Raw genomic sequence first — 17,399 nt, 5'->3', positions numbered from 1 at the left:
GTATCCAGTTTCTGAGAGCAGAGCCATTAATCCCAGAAGGGTGGCCCACAGGGAGAACCCGGGTCTGCTGGCCGCACTTCACCCGCCCAATTGGGTCAGCCACTTTGTTCCATCACCTGATGGGCAAGTCTCCCCAAATTCCACCAGCCTAAGTGTGTGCTCCAGACCTGGACATGATGCAGAGGTGACTTGGGCAGAAGAGTCAACAGGATTCTTAGAGCATCAGAAAAGAAAATTTTAAAGGTTTGCATGTTTATTTATAATTACAATTTACATTACTCCAACAGAGGAGCCCCCTTGCTATGTTCTAATTCTTAGCCATTAAGTCCTACAAAAATAAACCCAAGCTTTTACAGTAACTTAATCAATACAGAACTAAAGCCTTTATAGCTATTAGAGGGGTTTAGTTACCAAGGTGCTCATTTTCGACAAAATGCCCTGTCACTCAGAGGACGCATGCGTATACTAAAGTTCTGACCCATCGACTCATGCAACAAATGTAGACCCCACCCTCCCTCCACCCACTGTTACAACACAAACACAAAACAACGATGTACAACAGAGGGGAAATATGCTCTTGGTCAACTGACCTTGCAGAAAAGACTGGCTTGTTTCCAAGTGGATGAGAACGCCAGTGTGTGGCCAGAGTCCAGCAATGACTGACCGGCCCAGGTCAGAGGCTGGCAGGGACCACAGAAGGGCCAAGGCACTGCCGGGGCTCATCCCAGGCTCCAACCCCAACCTGGAAGCTTGTGGACACCAGGCTCTGTGCAGCAGCTCCGTGGCTAGCGTCCAGGGCCCCTGGCCACTACTCCCAAATGCTTCTAAGTCCACCCACCCCTGGCCAGCCCCAACCTTGACATCACTGTGGATGCCATCAGGGTGGTCTGGTTCACTTATACAACATGATCCATGGGAAAACCCCTTCCGTGCCCTCCACCCACCCACCCCTGCCCCCCCACACCACCCTGTGCTGGCCCTGCCTGACTCCTGAGACCCCACCCTTGGCAGTGGGGGTGCCAGGCCAGCAGCACCAGGGGCCAGCTGGGTTACAGAGATGTACTTGGCTGCCACCTCTGCCAACAGATTTGGTTCCACTTTTAAAAGTCAAAGCTTGTCATTAAAAAAAAAAAAAGTCACAAAGTAAGGATTCAGCTTTCACCATAGAAACCTTTTTGCAAAATACCAAAACCGTAGAATTAGGCTATGCGCAACTAAAAAGGAAACACAGGTAAAGAGACCTCAAAGAGGTTACCCATGAATACTTCCCCAAAACAAGTGGTTCTAACTCAGACCATGTCCAAGTTCAGTTAAGTCCAAAACACAAGTAGCAGTATGGGTCTCTTCCAAACTCCGTAAACAAAGTGACCACTTCTCCCTGTAAGTGCAGCGTTTTCCTCGCGTCCTGACACACACAGCGTCAGTTATGCGCCACTTCAGTAGGAGCCTGCAAGAGATGACAGGAAGTCAAGCATCTGCTGGGATAAGCTAGCACTGTTGCCCCTGCTGGCGAGCAGGAGCCACTCAGCCTCCCTCCTGCCACCAGAGTCAGACTGGCTACCCCCATTCTTCTCACAGCCCGCTCTGAGAATCCTACTTGTACAATACACTGGGGACAGGGAGGCAGCTAGTGGCAGGAGGGCTAGTCTTTCCAGGGCCCACCTGGCTGTCCCGAGGCGCTGGGTGGGGTTGGCACCAGGCACCCCATGTGGGACGCTCTGCCCAAACCCTAAGGTGCCCACAAATCCACTGGGACCTGGTTAAAAATGAAGCCTCTGATTCCTTTAGGGCCAGGTTGGGCCAAGACACTGGCTTTGGAGCAAGGTCTCACTTGCTGGCTTCACCTGGGTGGTGAGCCCCCAGCCCACGCGACTCTCGCACCACCTCACCTCCCACACCTGCAATCTCACATGGAGGATGCTGGGACCTGGGTCCTACCCGCACAGATGCAGGTTGAAGTTGGCCAAGAGCCTCCCAGCCTCCCGGGTGACTCATAGGGTCGAGGCCCTCGGTTTGGCTTTGACACCTCTGGGCCTCTCTTCTTCCTGGGAAACCGAGCCTGCTCCCCACCTTCCTAAGCTCTCCAGGTGTGCCTGACCCTACACCCTCCCACCAAAGCGTCCAGAAAGTTCATCCACTCACCTTTGGCTGCACCCTCACACCCTGCCAGTCCCGGCCCTGTGGGAAGTGGGGTTGCGACGGGTGGTCCCATTGCCCCTGCCTCCTCGGAATCCGCCCCGAGAACTGCGGCCACGAAGAAACCTCCCTGACACCCCAAAGGTCTCTGTGTTGAGCTTCCTCTCTTCGGCCCACGTCGTCCGCCTGGAGCTAAACCACAGAGGAAATGCTGATTGTAGCAGGCACTGACTCCCAGGCTTCTGGCCAGGCCTCGTCCTCAGAGCGGCCCAGGGAAGGAGGGAGACTCACCAGGGCCACTACAGGGAAGGGGCGGCCCCGTCAGCTCTGGAGCCCAGCTCCGGCACTGCAGGTGCTCCCTGCCCCGTTTCCAACCAGTACTATCTCCACAGTGGGCCGGGGATCAGGATCCATCTCTACCATCTCTGGCACCACAGGCAAGCAGTGATACTAGTTGGCTACCAAGGCAGCCCCTGTTGCTCGCTGGGCACAGAGAGGAGCCCTGGGGAGGCCCAGGGGCCCAGGAGACCTGAGACCGGAGCATGAAGTGGACCCTCCTAGACAAGGAGGGGGCTAGGATAGATGGAACAACTTCCCTGGAATGTGATGCTTCTGCTTTGGGAGTTGGAAAGACAGGGATACAGCATGGACACTCATGCCACCCAAACAAGCTGCTGGTGGGAGACTATCTCCCACATCCAACTGTGCGCCCAGCACTCCCACCCAGCACTCCTACCGACGCAGACAACAGCTCCAGCAGCACACCCACCCTGAGCTCCTCTTCAGCCGGAAACCTGCTGCTCCCACAGACTTCCGTGTTCAAAGAAACAGCAACTCCACCCATCAGCCACCCAGGCCAAAAGACTTAGGAGTCATTCTGGACTCTTCTCTTGTCACGTTGGCCAATTCTGTTAGCGCCACCTTCAAGATACATTTAGACTCTACTCCTTCCCTCTGTCACCACCACTTCCTGGTTCCAAGCCACCTGTGCTGCAGCACTGGCCCCTAACTGGCCAGTCAGCAGCCACACTTGCCCACCGTCCAACCACTCTCACCAAGGACACCGTAAAACATCAGACCGCACCACGCTTCAGCACAAAACCCTCTGATGGCTTCCCGCGGCACTTGGAACAAAAGCCAAAGTCACTGCCATGGCCTACAAAACCCTACAGGAACCCATCCCCCAGACTCGGCCTGTCTGGAAGCACTTCCAGCACTCATCTGCGCAGCCTGCTCTGCCTGTGAGAACTGATCATCCATTTCCCATCGAGTCCACAGCCCCATCCCATCGCCCTCACTGCCTGGCCTTGTGGACATGCTGTTCTATTTTTCCCCTGGCAGAACATGAACCTGAAGAGGTGGCGCTCTCCAGCCTGCCTTCTGAGGCCCCCTCAACGCGCCGCGGCACGTCTGGCGCTCAATCTGCAGGACAAATGGGCCCAAGTTTCCAAGCCAGGCCCACACTGTAGATGCCACCCACTCCCTAGGTTGCTTCGCGGGACTTCTGACCAGCTGTTAGGTGTGAAAAATAAAACACACCACATGGTCCCTGGCCTCAAACAATGAAGTGAAGGAAAGCCAGTGTGAGCACATTGTAGCCATACCTCAGGCTGCAAAGCAAGGACCTCAGGCTGCCAGGCCAGCGGGACCAGCAAGCAGAGCACAGTGAGGTATGCTGAATGTGGACACGGGTCTGCCGGGGAGGGCGGTGCAGCCCAGCCTTTGTGGGGATAGGGCAGCAAAGCCAAGAGGAAACAGGCTCGACCTCAGCCAACTCCTCGGGTCGGGATCCCCAAGAGGCTTCCCACACGCAACCTGCTGGGACTCCGGCACCCATCATGCAGAAACGCAAGCAGGACCCTAGAACAGCTACCCTGAGCCTCAGAGTCCAGGTCTGCCCTCAGGTTGAGAGCCCTCAGCCCTGTCCTTTCTAGATTGGAGGACTGTCCTCCCCTCATTCATTCAGCCTCTCACCTGGTCTTGAGTTCAGAAGAGATGTTGTCGAAGAACGACTTGGATTTGTCATAGTAGCAGTTGGGCCCCAGAAGGTCTTCCTCGGCGGGCGCTTCAGCACTCTGGGTCACCACAGCCAGGTCCTTCTCTTCCCCCTTCTCAGCCTTGTCATCTACAAAAAGAAGCAGAACACGTGGAGATGGAGGAGGGGCAGAGCGCACAGCCTTTTAGCAGGGTGGTCCCTCCGGGCTCACTCGGGAGCCACCCTCACGCTAAGACATCAACTATGCCTTGTGCAAAGCAGAGATCTCTTCTTCTACCTTCTAAGCACAGGTCTCGTTCTGCCGTCTGGGCTGTGCAGTCTGCACCTTATCCCACCCGTTTTCACACCTCCCAGCACCTCACTTCATTAATTCCTCACTGCCGGTCACCATCTGCCTGGCATCCCCGGTTCCTCCACGCATCTCTTCCTTTTCCTTGAGACAGAGTCTCGCTCTGTCGCCCGGCTGGAGTGCAGTGGCGCAATCTTGGCTCACTCCCACTGCAACCTCCACCTCCTGGGTTCAAACGATTCTCCTGTCTCAGTCTCCCGAGTAGCTGGGATTACAGGCGCCCACCACCACGCCTGGCTAATTTTTGGATTTTTAGTACAGACGGGGTTTCGTTGTGTTGGCCAGGCTGGTGTTGAACTCCTGACCTCAGGTGATCCACCCACCTCAGCCTCCCAAAGTGCTGAGATTACAGGCATGAACCACCACACCCGGCCAGGCATCTCCTCCTAACACTCTCTAGGGGTACTCCTGTGCAGAGGATAATTTTCATATAATGAGCCAAACCTTTAAAATTCAGTTTCTTCTTAAATTCTTTGTCAAGCTCCTCTCGGTTGAACTGGGCATTTGCGCTCTCAAAATCAAAGTCACCCTCAAATTTGATTGTGTTTTCCTTGACGTTAGTTGGACGGTTTTGCCCTCTGGAGCGATTCCTTGTTCGCCTGTTTCCTGTGAGGACAAAGGACAGCCCTGGCTGAAGTAGGTCACCAACCCAGTGATCTCAAACACCTCACAAGGAGTTTCCAGGCACACCCCCAAGGCCACAGAGGGGACAGAGCACACAAGCAGCGACTTCACACCAGCACCCCTGAAACCGTCAACCAGAGAAGCAGGCAGGAGGGCAAGCAGAGCTCAGCCTGATCACTCGTGGTCCCCAGAAATCAAGTGGCAACAGGTGTTACCTGATCGCCTCCTCTGAGGTCTTCTGTTCTCGTCATTCACCTGCCCTTGAGCTTGCACAGCTGCCGGCTGGACTACATCTACGGCGCAAAAGGGAAGAGTAAGGCAAAGCTCCTATAGCAGCCGGAAGCCAGAACCCAGCTGTGGAAGCAGGCCCCACCACCATGGGGCACGCGGCCAGGGCGGCACCGCAGGAGGCTGCTGCACAGGCCTGCCCTGCAAAAGCACATGGGGCTTAGGATGGGGGAGTAGTATTTTTTTAATTAAAAAAAAAAAAAAAATAGCCCAGGAAGTAGTGTGCCACTTTTAGAACATCAAGCAAACTCCAGGAAATGATGTGTTCAAGTACCGCTGGCCGTCTTGCTGCTCGGCTGGGCCTGACGACCGTTGAGCTGCGTCCCTGTGGTGCCCTTGCCAGGTAACAGCTTTTTAGCATTCAGGTTGTCAGCAGAACCAGTCTGCACAGCCTGCTCCACCATGGGGCTCTTGCCGACTGGGATGGATGGAAAACCAGCTCCTGAATTGAGGAGGGGAGGAGGGTTTAAAAACAGAGAGAAAAGAAGCAAGCCTTATATCTCCAGGCATTTCTCTTCTGCTGGCATGTCAGGAAGGAAAGGAGGGCAACTGCCTAGATGTTCTATCAAATCCAGGCAAAGCACCTCCCGACTGGGCCATTCCCTCTGAGGCTAGCCCAGGCAGCAAAAGAAGGCCAAGAGTCACTGGGCAGCACCAAGGCCAGTTCATCTTTGGACTCCCCACTCCCAAAGCCCTGAGCTTCCCAAGTTAGGGAACCTCAAGGACAGGAAAAACACCGTGCCTACAAACAGGCACCTCCCCAGAAGTGTGGAAACAGCTTTCTTAAAACCACACAAGCTCCAATCCCAAAGGAGCTCAGCAACCCCAAGATCCTGATGAATTCAGGATCTGAGAATTTGTTTCATTCTGGTCCACACTGGAGAAGAACCAGCCCAGCCTGGGATTTTCTAGAAAATGCAGTGAACAAATTCTGAAGTTAAATTCTAGAACACTGTCATTTCCACTTAAGGCACAATAAAACTAAAAATGACGAAGCAGGAGCTGACTTCCGAGACGTAGCAGCCTACACTTCTCTCAAGGGCAAAGGCTCATCATGAAGACACAAAGGGCTCCTAGGTAGCCTTTGGCAAGGGGCTGTGCCTATGAAACTGCAGTCCGAGGCCCACGCACAGGGCATGAACCCTCAGAAACCAGGCCCTCTGAACCAGGAGGAAAATGGGAAGCACCACCCACCTCTCTCCATCTCCTCCCTTTCCAAAGTTCCAGGACCTGTAGGGACTCTAAACAGGACAATGTGGGACTGGGTGTAAGTGAACAGAGATCTGAAACAGAAAAGGCACCCTAACCACAGGGTAATTATTATTAGACGAACAGCCCAATACACATGAAGACTGGGCATCTCATCTTACTGCTTTTATGGAATAGAAATGAAAAAAAAAAATTGACTGTAGAAAAATTCCTTGTAACCACATCAACAGAAGCTCTCAAAGGGCAGGTTGGAACGACTCTGCATAGAGGTCTGGAAAGTGTCCTCTGGCGGGAATGCACCCGGGCCACTTTCTCACTGATTGTCTCACTCAGCATGTCCGGGAGACAAACACAGCACTGCCTGCCTCCTGATCATACTGTGACTGCAGGGGCATGGATAAGGGGCTTGTCTGCTTTTTACACAACCAACTACTTCAAACAAAGTCTTGCCCTATGAGCAGGTTTAGGTAACTGATCCTAAGAGCAACAGAAGTATCTGTGTCATTTTTAAGTGGGGAAAAAAAAATGACTACTCTGTAACTCAGATACACAGAGTGCATGCAGGATTTGGAAAGCAGCACCTGCAGAATGACAGACTGACAGCAGCTGTGTGCCATAAGGAAAGCCCAGGCATCATCCTGGACCAGGGCCGGGTAATGGCGATGGTTCAGCTTGTCAGGGTGCTACGTGTAACACAAACATACACAAGATCGTCAACGTGAATTTTAGAACTTCAGGGGAAATGAGTAGAATGTGAGAAAAGGTCTAGAAACCCCACAGGTGCCGCCACCACCACAGCACAGAGACAGGTGGTGTACACTGGCCAGCTGGCCATCAGGCTGATACTGTCCACCTGGCCAAACAGTTGGCGACTGTCACCCAAGCCCCTAATTTTGAATCCCCTCAATGAGTGACCTATGACCCACACAGATCAAAGAGCAAAACAGGCATGTCAGGTGCTTTGGGGAGTCCCCCCTGCAGCACTCTAGAACACATTTAGGACCCAGCAAAAACCCCAGGGAAATGACTTTCTGTGAACAGTGAAGTTTCCCGTATGTGGTAGTCATGGTACAGGTCCACAGAGAACCTGGGCCCAGGAAGAGAGAACAAACTACTCCGCTGATTCTTTGTAATCCCTTCTTTAACACTGAGAGTTCATCAATCAGGACTACATGCTGAAGCAAACAAGCAGCTCAGCGGCTGCATGGGCTTGGCAAATGATCTGCTACAGCTACTGTCATTCTGTCTGCTGCTTTACCCCTCGCTCTCAGAATGGTTTGCAAGACAGCATGCAGTTCTCCCAAACTGCTGTTACCCTTGGCAGTGAGCTGCTGTGGCTCTGAGGACAAGTCAAGCTCTGAAACGGGCTGTGGAGATGGAGAAGAGCTAGGGCTGGAAGCAGCGGCTGAGGCTGGAGGGCTTACCAACTTCTCTAAAGGAAGATAAAGGAGAAAGAGCAAAAAGAAAGCACACAAATAAGTCAGGATACACTTGTGTTGTGTCTAGCAAGCTTGGAAAGAGCCAAGCAACCTCTTGTAGGATTCTGTCATACACACACATTTTAGAAACATAGAGAGCTGGGCTGGGAAGGCCGCCTGTCACGCTAGGAACAGCAACCAAGCAAGCATGATTTGTAGCAGCAAGCGGCCTACAGACCTCGCTTAGGGTTCCCTGTCTCACTGCTTCATGCTGGATTCTGAGCAAGGGTCGTGGATCACCTGCGAATTCTACACTCTGAGCCCCTCTGCAAAGCTAGGTCCAGGTTAAGGACAAGGCAGGATCTTTCTCTACGTATGGAGAATAGAATCATACTCTGGGGTTTTTCAATCTTGGTTGAAACCATTTTTGAGCGAGGCACTTACAGTAGAATAAGGGACATGATGAATAAGGGACGTTTGTATTTCGCGTCTATATTTACAGGCTTATAAATGCGCAAATAGCTAGACCTCATCTGTAATACTACATATATATCAGCTATTTCTTCTTTGAAGCAGATATACAAGGACTTCCACCTATTTATTTTTTGAGACAGAGTCTCACTGTGCCGCTCAGGCTAGAGTGCAGTGGCGCAATCTCGGTTCACTGCAACCTCCGCCTCCCAGGTTTAAGCAATTCTCATGCCTCAACCCCCCCAAGTAGCTGGGATTACAGGTGTGTCCCACCACACCCAGCTAATTTTTGTATTTCTAGTAGAGACAGGATTTCCCCATGTTGGCCAGGCTGGTTTCGAACTCCTGACCTTGTGATCCACCCGCCTTGGCCTCCTAAAGTGCTGGGATTACAGGAGTGAGCCACTATGCCTGGCCCAGGACTTCCACCTAGATCCGCCCTGACTCTTCGAATGAATTTTGATTTGATTCTTCTGTTCCAACACTCAGGCTGCTGCCTCTTTTACTTTCAGTTGAGTAGTTACTAAATGCTCTCACAAGCGGAAGTTGCACTGGGTAATTTACTAAGTGTGCAACAAAACAGTCTACGAGCTGAGCATGACAAGAATGCATATCCCCACCCTCAGGCTCCATCGCTCCACTCAGTGACAGTTACAGGCAAGGGTAGTTTACCAGACAGAAACAGGTCACTCACCTAGACCCAGGGAGGCGGCATACTGCTGGCTGAGCAGGGAGCTGGCCGCCAGCGGGCCATAGGGCGCCATCCCTCGGAAAGGGCTGTAAGGCACGTGCGGCTGGAAGGGCGAGGCGGAGGCAGAACCCAGGGAAGACTGAACAACGAGACATCGGGTGAGAACGGCGAAGGCCATCCCATCACCCCGCACGCCTTCATCAGGGCGCTTGTTCAGCCGGGAAACAAGCACCGTCCCATCAGCCTGCACCCTTGAGATGCTGGAGGAGCCCTTGGGGTGCAAGTTTCCAGTATGGTGAGAGCTGCCTTTTCCACAGCATTTCAGTTCCAGTTTCACCTGTCCATGTAATTCATTTTTTTGTTTTGTTTTGTTTTTTGTTTTTTGAAAGAGTATTGCTCTGTCGCCTGGGCTAGAGTGCAATGGCGTGATCTCAGCTCACTGCAACCTCTGCCTCCCAGGTTCAAGCGATTCTCCCAGCCTCAGCCTCCCGAGTAGCTGAGATTACACATGCCCACCACCACACCCAGCTAATTTTTGTATTTTTGGTAGAGATGCGGTTTTGCTATGTTGGCCAGGCTGGTCTTGAACTCCTGACCTCAAATGATCTGCCCGCCTCGGCCTCCCAAAGTGCTGGGATTACAGGTGTCTTGTCCATGTAATTCTAACCCAAATTTCTCCTAACTCAAAGCCATCGGATGGCTTCCCACTGCTCCCAAAGCCGGTCCTGTGTGATCCCACCTTCCAGGATGGGTGCTCAGCATAGAACCTAATGCAGTCTGAACCCCAGAGGAGCTAGTGAATATTTAAATTTAGAAGTGAAGAAAATATTAATCTGGGCTCCCTGGGGGAGCATGGGCAAAATAAGCCATAACCCAATAAGCAGGCACATGGCATCAGACTTGCAAATCTGGTGTTGTATAACAGCAGCATGTAACGACTGGGCGTAACCTGAGGGCAAGCCCTGCAGTCCCTGCAGGTAGGTCACGCCACTCACAGCAGCTGCTCAGGGCTCAGACTTCTCCAACCAGAAACTAAGGGCAAACGCTATGCCCGAAACATCACAGGTCCAGGAGCATCCACTCATACCACACTACACTACACACGCGCGCATGCACACCCAACTCCCCAGGTCGCCTTCCTTAAGAGCCACGTGACACAGCACACACCACCTACTGTGTGTGCTACAAGAATCAACACCTTCTGTGAGAGCAGCAACAGCCTGGACAAAAGTTAAGCCACTTTTCATTAAAAGGTTATTCCTCAGGCTGGGTGTGGTGGCTCACGCCTGTAATCCTAGCACTTTGGGAGGCCAAGGCGGGTGCATCACAAGGTCAAGAGATTGAGACCATCCTGGCCAACATGGTGAAACCCCGTCTCTACTAAAATTACAAAAATTAGCTGGGCATGGTGGTGCGTGCCTGTAGTCCCAGCTACTCGGGAGGCTGAGGCAGGAGAATTGCTTGAATCCGGGAAGCCGAAGTTGCAATGAGCCGAGATCACGCCACTGACCTCCAGCCTGGCGACACAGCGAGACCCTGCCTCAAAGAAAAAAAAAAAAAAGGTTATTCCTCACATTGAGCGTTCTGACCAAACATGCCACCAAGCTCCAAATGGAAACCAGCATCTCCTACAGCATGCACAGAGGGACAGTGGCACACTTACCTGAACAATGGCGGGATCCTGGGGGAGTGTGTGCTGAGCTTTCGGAGGTTCACACACAGTGATATCCTTGATGTCACTTCCTCGGAAAATGATGTACTCATAAATCTCCTCTCTGGGGGGCGCAGGCCTATCTGTGGGACGGTCTTCAGTGCCAAAGGACCTCACTTATGAGTGGAGAAAGAGAAGCGTTATTGTTGTCCTCAGCCAGTTCAATCAACCCTGACACCACTGCTCCCAAGCCTTCCAAAAGACGGCGACACTTGCTCAGAGCCACAACACAGCACCCCAGGTCCACATTTCAACAACTACTTAATGCCCCGATTTTCAGTGGACAGTGCTGATAATGCACCAATTGGTGAAGCTCCAGACAACAGACAGCTCTAGATCACAAAGATGACAAGGAACAATTTCACAGACTGACAGTCTCATGTGCGAAGGCACCAACGTACAGAGCTCTCGGCAAAACAAGGCTTGCTTCGTAAGGCCTCCCTGTTCACATTTGACTCTGTAGATCCAACAGCCAGCCGGCTGCTTTATGCCCAAAGCCTCACCACACATTGCGCCTGAAGAGGCAGTTTTCTCACAAAGGAATCTAGACGAGTGTTGCCCTTACCCTTCTATCCATAACAAACCTTGGAACAGCTGTAACAGAAAACAAAGGGAGACAGGGTCCCAGGATTATGGACCTCTGACCCCGGCTTCCGCATCTATAAGGAATTGAGTCTACTAACCCCTAACCAGCAGGCTTCCAGGAGCGCTACCAAGTCTCTTTTTAGCAAGCCTCTAGGGGCAGAGGTGGGTGGGACAGCAGCCTCTAACTGACAAGACACAACTCCTGCCAACTCCTGGGCCTACTCTGGGCCTCAGCTTCTCTAACTGGGCTCTCCTGTAATAAGTGTAGTGAGGTTCCATGGCTGCAAGTGAGTGCATAGCCCTGGCATACTCAACGAGCTCCTGAAGCCACGCAGGAGACAGGCTTCAAAAGGAGACACTCCCTGTTTGGAATGAGTGCGTTCTACACATGAAGTTCCCTGTGACCTAAGCAGCGTTTCAGACGCGTCTAGACACTTCAAGAACCCCTGGGAGCCTAGCGCCAGATCCAGCACACACACGGGCTTAGGCAGACGTGGCTCCACGGGCACTTTTCTCTGAGAGGCAGGGGAAGTGCACTCCCCGTCTTCTCTGGGTGATGAAGACAAAGAAACTCTGGACCACCCGCTGCCTCAACAACCTCAGAGATTCTGACTGTAAAGAAGAGCCCCCCTCCTGTAAGTCCTCCAGCGGCCACAGCGGGTTACGAGCGCCCACAGGCGGCTGTCACCAAAAGGTAAGCCCCACAGTGGGAAGGTCAGGATAGAGCAGGAGAACCGTTTAAACCGGGGCGTCTGGCTGCCAACGGATGCTTCTGCCTTGGCAGGAGGCTGCCTTAGGACGCGGTATCTGTTCAGGATCAAGGCCCCAACTATCTAATAAAGTTCCAGAAAGGCTTGCAGGATTCGCGTGTTGTGACCCCACCCCCAGCCTTCGGGAGACGCCGGGACACTGGCCCCGCCACTCGACCTCGAGGCTCCCCCGCAGGGATCCCCCCAGGCTGGCGGGGAGGAGGCCCGCTGACTGAAGCCGCCCTGTTCCTCGGAGCTGGCACCTGCAGAGGTGGGCTGGGCGGCCGAGGGGGCGGCACCGCGGGGGCCGGGCCCGCCCCTCACCAAACACCGCCGGGCGCCCGCGCACAATAACGCCGCCCTGGGAGCCAAGGGAGACCATTGTGCGGCCGGCTACGCTGGGGGAGGGTGGCGCGCGGGAAGGCGGAGCCTCGGGGGCGTCCGGGGTGAAGGCGCGGGCAGGGAATCTCGGCCCGGGTGTGCCCTGGGTGGGTTCTGGGCGGGGTCTGGGCGCCAGGCTCCGGGACGCCCCGGGGCGGGGAGGGCACCGCAGGCCGGGGCTGTTGGCGGACGGGGGTCAGCGGGCTCGGGCGGGCGGCGGCCGCTACCTTTGGCGAGCGCCACGGTGGAGTTGTCGGTGTCGATGGTGTAGAGAATGCCCTCGTAGCGGATCTGCGCCTTGGAGATGAGGCTGATCTTGCTGCCCAGATACGGGGTGCCTGAGGAGCCGCTCATGGCGGCGGCCGGGGTGCGTCGGGCCGCGGTGGGGAAGGAGCGCCGGGCCGCGGCCCGCTCCGCCGCCGCGCGGTGGCCTGGCCGCCCGCTCCTGCGCTCCTCCGCCCGCCGCCGCCTCCGCCTGGGCCCCTCCTCGCCACCGCCCGAGGGGCCTGCGCGGGCACCCAGCAAACCAAGAAGGGGCGCGCGACCTGGGCTCTGAGAGGAGCGCGGGGGAGGAGGGGCCGCCGCAGCCACATCCGGGGCCTCGCGCCGCCACGCACCGCCCCCTCACGCTCGCCGCCCATTGGCTCGCCGCGCCCGCCGTCCTTTAAATATGGCCGGGCCGCCAGCTGGGGGGGCGGGCCCTCGCGTCGCTCCTGCGCAGCAAGGCGCCGCTGGCCGGGGGCGGGTCTCCCCGGCGCTCCGCCCCACCCTCGGCCGGCTCCCGGCGGGCCCCTCGCGGAGCTGGGAGCACGAGACTGAGCGGGCGGGGGGAGGGGTGGGAAGCGGCCTGGGAGGAGCGCGCGTGCGCGTGGGCGGGCGGCTGCGGTTTGCACGCTCAGTGGGCGGGACCGGGGAGGAGCGCCAGGCCCCGCCCGCGCGCGTGCCGGCACCGCCCCGGCCCCTGGGCGCCGCGAGCACCGGGGCTTTGCCCCCTTGGCCTCAGTTTCCCCTCCTACAGAAGTGGGGTCCGGACGACTCCCCTATCTTGGGCCAGATGCGCCTATAGCCCTCACCCTCATGGGGAACCGGGGAGTGGCGGAGGCCCTGGGCGCCGGGTGTTCCCGGGCAGCCCTGGGACTCCCGCCCCAGTGCCCAGGTGCCGGCGGGGGGCGGGCGCGGCGGCAGCTCCCGGGAAGGCGGCGCTTCCGGCGTGGCAGCCTCTAAATATAACATGCTGAGCACACTTTCTCTTTTAATCCTGCCCCTCCTCCCAAAGCCTGCCGCAGCTTTCCATTTCCCTTAAAATAAATTCTGACTGGCTACCGGGGGCCTCGGAGCCTCCGCTCGTACCCGGGGCTGCGGCCCGGAGGCCTCGCCCATCTCCCCGGCCGTGGAGGAAGCTCGGCCGCCGGCCGTCGCTTAGCTGCGGGCCCTCCTCGCGTATACTCCGCGTGATTAGTGACCGAGGGCGCATGGTGTGTGCTTTTTTTGCTTCCGTCTTGACCGTGAACATCATCAGATCAGGGACCAATATTGGGTCCTGGAAAAAAAAAAAAGTGGGTGGTGACTATAAAAATGCAATAGGCTGGGCGCGGTGGCTCACGCCTGTAATCCCAACACTTTGGGAGGCGCAGGCGGGCGGATCACTTGAGGTGAGGAGTTCAAGACCAGCCTGGGCAAAATGGTGAAACCCCGTCTCTAAAAATACAAAAAAATTAGCCGGGCGTGGTGACAGACACGTGTAATCCCCAGCTACTCGGGAGTCTGAGGCAGGAGAATCGCTTGAGCCTGAGACGTGAAGATTGCAGTCAGCAGAGATCTCACCACTGCGTTCCAGCCTGGGCGACAGAGCTAGACCCCGTCTCAAGAAAAATAATAATAAAAATGAAATAGAATAAGATAGAAAATATCAGATGGCGTGGTGGGTGGCTCATGCCTATAATCTCAGCACTCTGGAAGGCCGAAGCGGGAAGATCACTGGAGGCCAGGAGTTTGAGATCAGCTTGGGCGACATATGGAGACCCCATCTCTACAAAAAAAACCTTTAAAAAAAATTGGGCGAGTGTGGGGGCACATACTTGTAGTTCCAGCTCCTGGGGAGGTGGAGGCAGAGGCGGGAGGATCACTTGAGCCCAGGAGTTGGAGGCTGCAATGAGCTGTGATTGGACTACTGCACTCAGGGGTGGCAGCAAGACCCTATTTCTAAAGGAAAAAAAGAAAATAATAGTATCTCGCATGGTGAAAGTAAGTATTATTTTGTGAAATATTTAATTCACCTGTTTGTGTAAGTGTGGACTTGGTAAGGACCTAAAATGTGTTTCTGATTATACTAAGAAGATCTTACCTGCCCTGCAGGATGGACGCTGTGACTCCCCATTTGACAGAAGGGGAAACAGAGGCCCAGCACGGGGGAGTCACGCAGGGAAGTTGCAGTCTGGCCTGGTGGCATCCTCCACAGGCTTGGGGCCGCATCACACTGTCTCTTGTCTCTTCACAAAGGTGAAGCCAACCTGCTCCCACCAGAGCCCGGCAATGGCCAATAAGAGAGCAGTGATGAGTTTAAGGAAGGGGACACAGGAAGCAGAAGAGAAGAGGGAAAATTCAGTTTCATCTGCCAAGATTGGCCTGTACATTCTAGAATTGCTTCTTGGCTCCTGGAACATCATATGCAGGAAGAGAACAGAGACAGCAAAGCCATGGAGTCAGCCCAGCTCAGGGAGGAGAGGTCTCCAGCGACTGGGGCATCTGGCCCTGGGAAGCGCGACCCAGACTCTCAGCTTCTCAACACAGCACATCCTTCCCCACTTGGACATACAGGGTGCACCTGTCAGGAGGAGGTGCCAACCAGGTCTCCTGAGTGAGCTGGCGTGGTGATCCCGTGTGGAGTCAAAGTCCTTCTGTCCCCCCACCCCACCCCATTTTCCAAGTAAGGAAATCCAAGGTCACAAATCCTGTACTTCATGCCTCCTAGTTTCTGAGCCACAGGCTTCTGGCTGTGTTGGGGGTGGGGTGCATGCTTCACTAGCAGGAGCTGATTCTGCCTTGAAAAGGAGCTGGCTTCTGAGCCCCCGGACTGAAGGCAGGGAGGGTGCAGTTCCCAGAGACCTCCGAGTGCCTGCCCAGCCCATGGGTGTGCAGCTGGTGGCTCCCTGAGAACATTAGCCACCCTGCAAATGCCCAGGAAGGCAGAGGCTAAAAATATACGTAGTGCCCAGGTCCAGGAATGCAGGCCCTGCCATTCATTCCTTGGTGTCCTGCCCAAAGTGGAGGGCACTTGGGTGAGGTCTGAGAAGGCAACAGTTGTGCCAGGCCTAAGTCGACCTGGACGTTCACTGGCATGGCTTGTTTTCCAGGCTGGGGCACGTGTATCCAGCACCTCCACTATAAGCAGCTCTTTACTGTGCACAGGTCTGAACAGCCCACCTGCCTGGTAATCACCAGGCCTTAGACCAGCGAGCCCAAGAATTTGGAGGAATGAGCTGGGGCTTCTGGGAAACCCTGGGCCACTTGGACTGCCTGCCTCGGTTTCTTCATTTGCCTGCCCATCTCACTGGTGTGCTTGAGGACCCCGGAAGATCATGCCTGTGAAGGGCTTTGAGAGTAACCAGGGGCTATTCTGGAGGAACGTGTAGGAACTGGGTGTGCTGAGGGCACTGGGAGGGCCATAGGGACAGCTGGAGAGGTTTCTGCTGCAGCCACAAGCCACTCATTACATGCTTGCTCTGTGTATGTAGGAGCATGCCGTGGTCCCCAGTGACAGGTGGGGAGACATGGAGTAAGGACCCTGCTTCACGTTGCATCACCAGTCTAGCTGGGGTGGCACAGGCCAGCATCCTGCAGCAGGTAAGGGTGCCCTACCACAGAAAACCATCCTGTGACTCTAATGTTCCCCTGAGCAAGAATGAATGGCACAGCCATTGATCTCACAGGTGTCATTGCTCAGTAGGCGCCACACAAAACAGCTGAGTTAATTCAGAGGGCGTTAACGATGGGTGGTCCACAGTCCTAGAGCGCTCTGTGGTCTGAAGTGTGGCCACGTGCTGGTGAGACAGGACTCAACCATCCCCGTCCCCTCATTCAGGATCTGGCACAGGAGAGGGGATTGGGGAGGCCCTGCAGGCCTCAGGCCCCCTCCCCCGAGGAAGACCCTCCAACCGCACAGGTGCAACAGCGCCAGCCTGAAGGGAGCTGAGGAGGGCACAGGTGCGCCGTGTGGGGAGGCTCAGGGCCAGCTTTGCTAGGAGGACTTCCGGGCAGGGAATGGGACAGTGAGGCCCAGGGAGGGTGTTCGGGGCACAGGGACCCACAGGTGGCTGGACAGTAAGGTGAAGAGGGAGGGCTGAGTTGATCCTGTACCATCAGGAATTCTCATGGAGGTCTGACCTGCTCTCTGTGAATCCAGTTAAAATCCATTTCCTCCTGCATGGGGCTCTGCAGGGCTGTTTTGCCGGGAGGCTGGATGAGCACCAGTGGGTTGAAGTTCAGGCATCCTCAGACCCTCTTCCCTCTTCCCATCCATCTCCCCCTCCTGCCTCCTGTCCCCTTTCCACCTCCTTTTCTCCCCTTCCCACCCCAACAGCCGAGTTTCCTGGCGTGAGGAGCCCTGTGTGATGGGAAGTTCCTTGGAAAATAAAAGAGGAGTGTGTTAAACTCCAGCACCTAGCGGGCAGCCTCGGCCCCGCTTCCAGGTGCAGCTGGAGGGACAGCTGGCTGGAACTGATGAGAACCTGGGCACACCCAGACACCAGCTTTCGAAATGTCAGATTCTGATAGGGCCAGCCCTGGCGCTGC

The 17,399-nt window shown here is 55.3% G+C and overlaps 1 protein-coding gene and 2 long non-coding RNA genes across 6 annotated transcripts; 1 reads left to right on the top strand and 2 right to left on the bottom strand.

Moving 5' to 3' along the window:
• Positions 1–235: 235 nt before the first annotated feature.
• On the bottom strand, positions 236–13,203 carry LSM14B (LSM family member 14B). Of its 4 annotated transcripts, none has more exons than XM_031004765.3 (10): positions 12,836–13,201; positions 10,846–11,009; positions 9,186–9,321; positions 7,918–8,034; positions 5,668–5,835; positions 5,321–5,398; positions 4,926–5,087; positions 4,111–4,261; positions 2,143–2,328; positions 236–1,447 (listed from the first exon to the last, which is right to left on the bottom strand). In XM_031004765.3, the coding sequence occupies exons 1-9, from the start codon at positions 12,960–12,962 to the stop codon at positions 2,157–2,159; spliced, it is 1,275 nt and encodes a 424-aa protein (XP_030860625.1). In that variant the 5' UTR covers positions 12,963–13,201; the 3' UTR covers positions 236–1,447; positions 2,143–2,156. The 4 variants fall into 4 exon arrangements, with proteins under 4 accessions (XP_030860625.1, XP_018872799.1, XP_063558498.1 ...); XM_019017254.4 differs by lacking the exon at positions 12,836–13,201 and adding an exon at positions 12,406–12,427; XM_063702428.1 differs by lacking the exon at positions 7,918–8,034 and having other exon boundaries at positions 9,186–9,519; positions 12,836–13,203.
• Positions 13,204–13,849: 646 nt separating this feature from the next.
• Positions 13,850–15,065, bottom strand: LOC109024377 (uncharacterized). Its single transcript, XR_002003879.4, has 3 exons — positions 14,953–15,065; positions 14,687–14,810; positions 13,850–14,148 (listed from the first exon to the last, which is right to left on the bottom strand). It is a non-coding gene; the product is annotated as an uncharacterized lncRNA (long non-coding RNA).
• On the top strand, positions 15,065–16,940 carry LOC134757818 (uncharacterized). Its single transcript, XR_010132326.1, has 3 exons — positions 15,065–15,534; positions 16,017–16,451; positions 16,690–16,940. It is a non-coding gene; the product is annotated as an uncharacterized lncRNA (long non-coding RNA).
• Positions 16,941–17,399: the final 459 nt, after the last annotated feature.

Source organism: Gorilla gorilla, chromosome 21, assembly GCF_029281585.2.
Source record: "Gorilla gorilla gorilla isolate KB3781 chromosome 21, NHGRI_mGorGor1-v2.1_pri, whole genome shotgun sequence".
Classification (NCBI taxonomy): Eukaryota; Metazoa; Chordata; class Mammalia; order Primates; family Hominidae; genus Gorilla; species Gorilla gorilla.
Note: the sequence above shows the minus strand (reverse complement) of the source record. Positions and strands in the feature narration are given on the sequence as shown.

Coding starts and splice junctions, on each gene's coding strand:
- LSM14B (XM_063702428.1), bottom strand. CDS start 12,962: ATGAGCGGCTCCTCAGGCACCCCGTATCTGGGCAGCAAGATCAGCCTC. Junction 9,520..10,845: donor AGGATCCCGCCATTGTTCAG/GTAAGTGTGCCA, acceptor TTACATGGACAG/GTGAAACTGGAACTGAAATG. Junction 5,088..5,320: donor ACCTCAGAGGAGGCGATCAG/GTAACACCTGTT, acceptor TTGTCCTCACAG/GAAACAGGCGAACAAGGAAT.